General features: G+C 43.5%; 1 protein-coding gene across 1 annotated transcript; it reads right to left on the bottom strand.

The window, feature by feature from the left end:
* Positions 1-424: 424 nt before the first annotated feature.
* LOC111889823 (bidirectional sugar transporter N3) lies at positions 425-2345 on the bottom strand. Its single transcript, XM_023885977.3, has 6 exons — positions 2195-2345; positions 2052-2088; positions 1748-1961; positions 1481-1639; positions 1240-1359; positions 425-917 (listed from the first exon to the last, which is right to left on the bottom strand). The coding sequence occupies exons 1-6, from the start codon at positions 2244-2246 to the stop codon at positions 609-611; spliced, it is 891 nt and encodes a 296-aa protein (XP_023741745.1). The 5' UTR covers positions 2247-2345; the 3' UTR covers positions 425-608.
* Positions 2346-10413: the final 8068 nt, after the last annotated feature.

Raw genomic sequence — 10413 nt, forward strand, 5'->3', positions numbered from 1 at the left:
GGATACAATCACTTAGAAAGCGGAATTCATCATTAATATAAGTTAAAGAGATAAACAAATACAAGTTAACCCTTCACCCACCTACCCTTAGCCAATATCATCCCCATTCGAATGGCCCCCAGCTTCTAGCCCCATGTGTCGCCATCCTTGTCTCTCACTCTCTCCCACAAAACATATTGAAGTAAGGGATATTTTTGTTATTTTTGGATGATTCGGTGTAAAATACACAAATAATACGTTCGATGGCAAGTTTGGAACTTTGGTGTTGACTGAATTGAAAATATATCTTATTTTATGTGTATATCTAAGGAGTAGAGTTGCTATAATTGGCATGCAGTGTTCTTATGTAGGTATCGGTATATGTCGAATTTGCATCAGAAAAAGCAAATGCAAATGGAGTTTGTTTTAGCTTTTTTCGGATGGATTTCTGTTACGGAGAGAGAAAGAGAGATAGATAGAGAGAGAGAGTGTGTGTTTTGTTGTCTCATCAAAATATACCTAAACTTAAAACAATTCTACCCTACACGACACCACTAGTCTCAGCAACAATAAATAAACAAACCGGACATCTCGATCCACAACTACTAATTCTAAATCGGATTGGTTAGTTAATTAATTAGGCTGGCACATACCACAATTACACCCGTATCCAACTTCACCACTTCAATCCCACATGCTTCCTCTTCCTTCTGATCATCATCGGGCCTTTTTTTCTGATCCTTTTCGTCTGCTTCACTACTTCGCCCAGAATCCACTGGATGCACCTCTGAGTTTGATAACATGGATAAGTTTATGTTTATGATATGCTCTTTGGGCTTTTTCTCTGGTGCGATGCTTGTCTCCTTGCTTGCGTTTCGGTAATATGCATACAGTCCCATTTGAACTACTCCCAATAGGAATCCCAATATGTTTGGCACCTACAAATATATATAACCAAACATAATTCATTATTTTCCTTTAACTATGCATCCCAAAGAGTATATATGTGGCCTCATTAAAATTCTTATGTTTAAATCACATCCACTACTTACACAAATAGTAGTTTCATTAATTGTATAGGAAAACTAAATACTTCCAGACCGTACTATATATTTTGATAAATTAACTATACATAACTTCTAGTAATATTTTACAAGAAGTAAATTAAGGTTTAGAATTTCGGAGCACGTTTTATTTATAAGTGGAATTAAAAGAGGTTTGCAGGCATTTTAATTAAATACGCAAAAAGTTTTTACTTACCGTAACGCATATATCCTTGAGGGACAACCCATAAGCGAACCACATCATCGCACTTAGTGTCAGGAAACACGATAGGGACAATGGCATGAATTCAACACTTTTTGTTCTCACAACTTGAAACTGTTCAAATTCACACCAAAATTTTATGAGCTAGGGGTTAGTTTTTTTTCCTCTTTCGGGAGGAATCTAAATTTTACAAGCTACCTAATTTTGAGTTATGAGTTATATATGAGTGACTCACCACGATAGTGAGAGGTGCTGCAAAAACACATATGGATATCCCAACACAAATCCATCCAACAACTAGGACCCTTGTTGATCCATGGAACGACAGGAGTGTAACCAGAGAAATCACAAGGCATAACACCATGGTAGCAGCCAGACCCTTAAACGTTTGCTTCTACATAGAGCAACAACCATGGTGTAATTAGACAAGCGTAATTACACAAGGTTTCTATGTATATATGTCAGACATATAGATAGATATAGCTAGCGGGAGTTGAAGTACCTTGGTGTCTGGTGTAGCATATACGAGGAAAATGATGATGTAAACGGATTCAATAAAGGTACCGAGAGTGTTGATGGAGATTAGAAGGAACGTGCCGCCTCCTTTGATGAAGGCGTAGTACAACCATAGCAATGCGCTAAAGAGGGATACAACGTATGGCAGTGACTGGAACCCCATTGTCGATTTTCTCTTGCATATTTCAATAATTGTTGGCCTGATCAAAATAAATCCACATTAATTAATAAACACACATGCATGCATATACTTACAATTAATTTGGTACCATCCATTAATGTGGACTTACATCGGAGCAAAGTAGACCCCAGTGGAAATAATGTTACCTGTAACATGTTACATAATAAGATAAACAAGGAGAAAGTAGATAAAAGTAAAGTAAGTGAATTTGTACAAAAGATCGATTATCATGATATGATAATCGGACGTTACCTAAAAGGCCAAAAATAAAAACCAGAGGGTGGTGAACATTCAAAAGCTCCATTACGTACGTGCAAGGTTTAATTAAGGGTAGAGTCAGTCGAATCGAAGGTTGTTTGACGACTCCTGCCCTGATCACGTCCACTCTAATAATTATTAATTAACGAGAACACGAGGAAAGATGTCTTATGTTGTGGAAGTATTTATATGCGAAGCACTGATATACTTTGTAGAGAAGCACTGAACCCGGTACGTACAGTACAAGTGGGATCGTAAATTCATACACTCAACAAACAAACAAACAAAAACAACTTTAATTTAATTGCTATTTAGAGTAGCCTTTTTTTTACTCTTGCGTGCAACGCCTTCTAAATTTCCTTCTTTTTATAAACAAGTAGTTAATCATCCCCCAACAACGTTGTCTACTTATGTTTTGTTTGAATTGAGTCAAGTTAAATAATTACCCACCTCACCTCCTAACAATTTAACCTGCTGTAGATAAATACATACATGTTACGTCTCTTAAAACAAAGGTACACGCAAAGTACCATAAAAACTTAATTAACCTCGGAACTTTTTGTTCATAAAGAATTACAATCTAAATGTGCAAAACATGTATGTACATATACTTGTATATATCAATTTATAATAACCCAAGATTATTTTGATGGCCTTAATTAATTATTACATGAATGATAAGGTATATATATAATAATGTGGATGAACAACTATTGTGTGGACGTTTGGACGCTATTCTATGAGAATGACTAAGAAAATAGATTGTTTAGTAATGTGAATACGTTTAACCTATGACAACTGTTGTCATTTTCATGCATTCTCACTAATTCTTATTCATTTTTTTGCTCACGTATCGTTTTTCACACATTTTCATTCTTACAGAATACGACTCAATAAACATTGTAACACCCAAAATCCAGAGGTTCTGTTGAAGGGCTTAAATTGTAAATTAAGGAAAGGGACTCCACGAGTAGGCATGCTTACTCGCCGAGTCGGAGCGGGATTTGTCGCGGGTTTAAGTGGCCAACTCACTGAGTCGGCGGCTTGTACTCGACGAGTTGGTGCTGAAGGGAGAAAACCCTAATCCCGGGGGTTATGCCCTATATAAAGCACATTATAACCCACCCTTAGCCTCTTTGCTACCCCTTTTGAGATCCAGAAGCCCTAATTTCGTTTGTGAGAAGACTTGGAAGCAAATTGGTGTGATTTGTGAAGGGATCTTGAAGATCAAGAAGCTTGGATCAAGGATACTTGAAGAGATCCGGATCTATTATTTGGAGCAAAGGAGTAGCCCTGTGACTCGAGATTATGGGAATGCACGTATGGAATCGGCGAGTCTAGGAGATGACTTGGCGAGTCGGGCTAGAGATCATACTTTGAGTCGCGTAGTAACTCAGCGAGTCGCATGGGTGACTCGGCGAGTCTTATGATGATGAGCTTGGACTAGACGAGTTGGAAGAACAACTCGACGAGTCTATTGAAGATTGTCTTGAACTCGGCGAGTCTGCTCGCAGAACCTAACCTCTTTCAGTTAAAGCCTTGGATTAGTGATTCGGTTGGGGACTCAGCGAGTTGGTCAGGATGGAACTCAGAGATCGTTGGACTCGACGAGTCTTGGGGCGACTCGGCGAGTTAAGTCGTGCTATGAGAGTTTTCTGAATATGAGAACTCGGTGAGTAGAGTCAATCAGGAAGGTTGACTTTGATTGAGGACTTTGACTTTGACCTTCAGGGGTATTTTGGTAATTTAGATATTTATGTCAATGGTTATTGACTGATAAAGGTGTTGGAGTTTGAGGCGTTGCTTCGGGATTGTGCTCTTGTGATTCGGTTTGACAGTTGCAAGGTGAGTTATCCTCACTATATCGACAGGGTCTACGGCACCAAGGCCAACCCTTTTTCGGATGGAAATTTGGGTATTGTTTGTTATGTTATTGCTTTGCTAGGTCTGCATCCAGGTAATTAGGATGGTGCTATGTTAGTGACCTGGCTAAGGTTGGTACCCGGTATTTAGGGTAATCCTATGTTAGTGACCTGGTTAAGGTCGGTACCCGACATATAGGGTAATGTTATGCTAGTGACTAGATACATCAGAATCCTGGTTAGGATGATGATATCTTATGTGATCTGTTATATTGTTTGTCTGGTTAAGGATTTGATATGTGATTAATTGGTTTATGTGCACATGGTTGTTTGACGGGGATTGGGTTAAGGCGGGTCCTGCTTTGTGCTGTAGGCCAACATACCCAAGGCGGACCAGATATTCCGAAGGCCCAGCGAGCGGTCCGGATAGGCTGAAGGCCCCAAGAGGGCGGACCAGATGTGCCGAGGCTCGGAGAGTGGACCAGGCCGACTGAAGGCCCGGTGTGGGCGGACCAGTCATATTGTAGACCCAGAGAGTGGACTAGGTGGATTGAAGGCCCGGTGCGGGCAGACCAATCGCAGTGTAGACTCGATGTACATGGCTGGACTCGGAGGGTTGACCAGGTGGATTGAAGGCCCGGTGCGGGCGGAACAGTCACACAGTAGACCCGATGTGATTGGTTGTTCTATTTTCGATATGTTATGAGTATGTTTATGTGTGGTTGGTATTTTGGGAGTAACTCACTAAGCTTTCAGGCTTACAGTTCAGTGTTTTGTTTCAGGTACTTCAGGAGATCATGGCAAAGCGAAGGCGTGATCGTACCGCTCCTCATGTTTTATGATTTATAAGATATGGTTTTGGGGAAATACTCTGATGTTTAAACTATTTTGAAAACAAATGTATGAACTTAATGGTTTTTGAATGAATTAAAATGTTTTAATTTGGCTAGAATTTTATGGTCGTTACAAGTTGGTATCAGAGCCTTGGTTTGAGTGAATTGGAGGAACATTCGTGTGAACCCAGTCTCAAATCAAGGAGGGATTTTCAAAATGGTTTTCAAAAGGTTTTTCGAAATACGTAAAGGAGGACGCAGAGGGTACGATCAGCCGGAGCCAGTAAGTAGACCCCAAAATACCATACAAGTTGTTTGATTATGTGATATGTTAGAACAACATGCTAGTACTAGGCTAAGGATCATTAGGAATTGCATGATAGAATTGCCTGATTATATGATGCTAGCTAGCCTAGGGTTTCCTTGTATGAAATTGACATCATTACTGTAGTTATTTAGTGTATGCATCATGGTTATACATAATTAAGATCTTATAGCCTGAGAATGTTTGATTTGGCCTTATGTTCTATTCTTGTATGATTGAGAGCTCAGGGTAGGATTGGATATTCGAAAGTCTATAGGGTCCAACGTTATATAGGACTAGCATACACTACTGCTATAGGGTTGGTGGAAGTTTCATGGATGGGAGGGTTGTGTGAGACCGGTAGGTCGGTTATGGGATAGTGGTGCTCCTCTAGGAGTCGAGTGTTTGTTATGTATCTGCTATTGTTAGGATGTTGTGGTGATACTTGATACAAATATGGGTAGGTGTGGAAGGTAGTATGGGCCCGTACTACTGAAAGCACAGGACCCATATGTGTATCAAGGAAGTCACAACCCCTAGGGTTTTGTTAGGATCTAGTTCTCGGGGCTATTATGAGGAATGGCTAATATCTTGTGGTGTATTTTCAGTATGGCGATTTCGAGACGTCTCGGGGCAGGATCTGGTTCGGGATTGGGATCAGGAGAGGGTGATCGGGATGGATCAGTACCACCCGAGGTCATTGGTCAGATGAGTACGGATGAGTTGGATGCCAGGATTCGTGAGATCCTGCATGCTGAGGTTGCTGTTATATTCCAGGCTGAGTTGCCGGAGATGTTTGGGTCGATCAAGACCGCAATGGTTGAGTAATTTGATGAGCGCTATGCAGCTCTCGCAAAGGCGGCTTTCGCGACAACTACAACAGCAGGGGGGGAACCGGTCGAGGTTTTCAGTATCGGGACTTCGATAATACGAAGCCCCCTACTTTCGATGGAGTTCAGGATCCGATCGTGAGTTTATTGTCAGACATGGAGGGTTGTTTCTTCACGTTTTCATGCCCTGCGGATTAGAGGGTGAGATGTGCTTTGAACATTTTGAGGCTCGGGGCGAAGGATTGGTGGAGGTTAACTAAGGGATCTTATTCTGATGCGCAGCGGGCTGCAGTTACTTGGGATCAGTTTCGGGAGATGTTCAACACTCGTTATGTTCCACGGGTTGAGAGAGAGAGAGAGAGAGGTTGGCTCAGGAGTTCCTAGAGCTGAAGCAGGATCAAAGTCGGCGACGAAGATCACCAAGATGTTCACTGAGGGGGCAATGTTTTTCCCGGAGTTTGCTTCGGAGCAGGCTCAGATGTCCCGATATCTGAGTGTGCTCAAGAGGGACATTAGGCAGTTTGTGTCCACGCATAGGTGTGATACCTTGTTAGAGCTGTAGGAGGCCGCCAGGCGGCGGGAGTTAGAGATGGAGTTGCAGTTACGAGAGCAGAGGCAGGCCCCGGTGCAGTTGCAGCCGGTGCCAAAATGGTCCAAAAGCGTTGACTCTAGGGTTGGAGGTCAGAGCAGCCGCACTTGTGAGAAGTGTGGGAAGGATCATGCCGGAGCTTGTAGGTCTGGTGGTGCATGTCGCAAGTGTGGGACAAAGGGGCATTATGCGAGCGATTGTCGTCAGGCGGTCCCAGATCAGGATATGAGGATCTGTTATCATTGTCATCAGGTTGGACACTTGAGGGTCAAATGTCAACAGCTTGTTGCTAGACCCGTGCAGGCTCCAGCACCGGACTCTTTGAGGATTACGGGTGGAGGTCAGGGTGGAGTGGAGCCTCCGGGGACTCAGGGACGCGCTTTCCAGCTTACAGCAAAGGAGGTCAGGGTAGAGCCGGATGCAGCTACGGGTATGTTTCCATTTTGATATCTTGTTATCTTGTTAATTATGTTGTATTGTAAATCTGTTCGCCTTTCTCGCATGATTCATGGTATGATTGAGGATCTTAGTAGTTTGGATTGTAGTCGGTTAGCATCCAAGAGGATGGGTGATCGGAAGATAAGGTATACGATCTCGTTGCTTGGAATAGCAACTGCGTTGTGAGAAGTGTTCAGTTGAGATTCAAATTTCCTTGGAGTTCGGGATGTGCGACGTCGGGAGAGTGACCTGTGGAGGTTGCTCACTCCGGAGGGATTTGGTTCTTGGAGTAGAGGGGGAAACTTTATCAATTTATGCCGGTTTGTCAGCGGAAGTGAGTAGTGGGTACACTAAGTGGGGAGAATCGGAAAATTCTCCGGTGAAACAGCTTGCATCCAGGGTTGGTTAGCTGTTTCGATTTATCAGTGTTGTTAGCCGAGAGTGTGGCATGATTGGAGCAAGTGATAGACCAGTGGGGGCATGGAGTAGACCATGATTTTAGGAAAGGTAGTTGGATGACGTGAGGCCTGGGTTAGGCCATGGAAAGGATTCCGGAAACGGAACTGGAGTTTGGAACCCCAAGAGGGCTAGAATAGACTGCATGGGAGAGATTTCCAGGAAGGATGTTTCAGGGTGGCGTACGACAGTTTTGAGCGGTCCGGATAGAATGAAGGCCAGAAGGCGTACCAGTCAGGCCGAAGGCTCGGGGAACGGTCCAGATAGGTTGAAGGCCCAGGAGGGCGATTCGGACATGCTGAAGGTTCTGAGAGTGGTCTGGATAGGCTGAAGGCCTGGTAAGGCGGTCCAGTCATGCTGAAGACTCTGTATGTGCTAGTGGATCGGTATGAGGAGAATAAGTGAATATGTCTCCATGCAATGGTAATTGATATGGTCTAGCCCCAAGTATTGATCATGATGATGGAGTTGGCTGGAGGCCGTACATGGGCCTAGTTAGTATGTGATCGGATTCGGAGTATATGGGAGTTCTAGAATAGCAGTTGCTTTACATGGATAATGTCGAGTGGAGTTAGTACAATGGCACTTGTAGGTGTGGCAAGGATTGTTGAGTAGATTCCTGGAAAGGAAAGGTATATAGCTCCGGAAGGAGTGTGGGTCCTCTGAAAGGAAAGCAGTAGTGTAAATGGATAATCGAAAGTACTTCAGTTATTGATAGTAAGTTGGGGTTGTACCAAATATATGGAAGCACTTACGGGTAGGATGCTCGTTGAGGTTGTGGCAATGTTGGATGATGCGCATGCATGTTTTCAGTCTCCTTGGAAGAGGAGGAGGATAGTGGTTCCAGATTGGAGATTTGGACAGAGGAAGGTGAGACAGCAGGTTAACAGACTTGGGAGTATTCTGGACCCATTATAGGCGTGCCTGGTATTCCAGCCCGAGGCTAATTGGGCTAGGTACAAGTGGTTACGCGAGATGTTTGGTTGATGGGTTTTGGGAGTTAAAGGATGCGGTATCCTATCAACGCGTGAGGTATAGAATCAGAGGGGAAAACAGGGTTCGTTCCAGGTTATAAGTTATCAGGGTTATCGCCAATCTTGGACGAAGGAAAATGGATTAGTGTCTTAACAGAGCTCAGTGGGTGTTTGTGGTATCTAGCGTTCGCAGGGCACGAAGGTGTGTTCCAGATTTGATGGAATGGTATCATCGGGTGATATGTGGCCGATATGTGGTGCTATCAAGTTGAAAGACCGATGGTTGGCTTGGAGTAGTGGCAAGGATGCCACGTGCGACATTTTAAGAGAGATACAGAAGTAGGGTTTGTAAGAGCATGAGTTGATTGAGAAATCGGAGTCTGCAGTGCAAGGGGTTTGTTCTGAAGCGTATACTGCAGTAGGCTTCGAGGACGAAGCCTAATTTAAGTGGGGGAGAGTTGTAACACCCCAAATTCCAGAGGTGTTGTTGAAGGGCTTAAATTGTAAATTAAGGAAAGGGACTCGACGAGTAGGCATGCTTACTCGCCGAGTTGGAGCGGGATTTGTCGCGGGTTTAAGTGGCCTACTCGCCGAGTCGGCGGCTTGTACTCGACGAGTTGGTGCTAAAGGGAGAAAACCCTAATCCTGGGGGTTGTGCCCTATATAAAGCACATTATAACCCACCCTCAGCCTCTTTGCTACCCCTTTTGATATCCAGAATCGCTAATTTCATTTGTGAGAAGACTTGGAGGCAAATTGGTGTGATTTGTGAAGGGATCTTGAAGATCAAGAAGCTTGGATCAAGGAGAATTAAAGAGATCCAAATTATAGTTCAGTGGGAGGTCATTTTGGAGGTAAGGAATCGTTATCCTTGGCCTTCTCCGTTCTAGTTTCGTGTTCATGGAGTTTTAGGGTTTGGTTGGAGAGATATTGATGAGATCTTGAAGCATGAGTTAGATCTGGAGTTGAAACTCTAGATCTGAGTTCTATATGGATCGTTGATGCAGAAAGCCTTTCTAGTTGTTATGCAAAAGCGCTTCCCCAAGAGTTAAGTCCCTTTCTAGTTTGGTTTTTGGTATTATGGGGAAAGAAGCACGTAAAGGTAGCAACTTTATGTTGCTAATGGATCTTAGAGACCTAGATCTATTGTTTGGAACAATACAGTAGCTCTGTGACTCGAGATTATGGGAATGCACGTATGGACTCGCCGAGTCTGGGAGATGACTCGGCAAGTCGGGCTAGAGATCAGACTTTGAGTCGCGTAGTAACTCGGCGAGTCTTATGATGATGAGCTTGGACTAGACGAGTTGGAAGAAAAACTCGGCGAGTCTATTGAAGATTGTCTTGAACTCGACGAGTCTGTTCTTGGACTCGGCGAGTCTGCTCGTAGAACCTAACCTCTTTCAGTTAAAGCCTTGGATTAGTGATTCGGTTGGGGACTCAGTGAGTTGGTCAGGATGGAAATCAGAGATCATTGGACTCGACGAGTCTTGGGGCGACTCGGCGAGTTAAGTCGTGCTATGAGAGTTTTCTGAATATGAGAACTCGACGAGTCGACGGGTTGACTCGGCGAGTAGAGTCAATTGGGAAGGTTGACTTTGACTTTGACCTTCAGAGGTATTTTGGTAATTTGGATATTTATGTCAATGGTTATTGATGGATATAGGTGTTTGAGTTTGAGGCGGTACTTCGGGATTGTGCTCTTGTGATTCGGTTCGGCAGTTGCAAGGTGAGTTATCCTCGTTATATCGACAGGGTCTATGGCACCAAGGCCGACCCTTTATCGGATGGAAATCCAGGTATTGTTTGTTATGTTATTGCTTTGCTAGATCTGCATCCCGGTAATTTGGATGGTGCCATGTTAGTGACCTGGCTAAGGTCGGTGCCCGATATTTAGGGTAATGCTATGTTAGTGACCTGGTTAAGG

Source organism: Lactuca sativa, chromosome 4 (genome assembly GCF_002870075.4).
Source record: "Lactuca sativa cultivar Salinas chromosome 4, Lsat_Salinas_v11, whole genome shotgun sequence".
Lineage (NCBI taxonomy): Eukaryota > Viridiplantae > Streptophyta > Magnoliopsida > Asterales > Asteraceae > Lactuca > Lactuca sativa.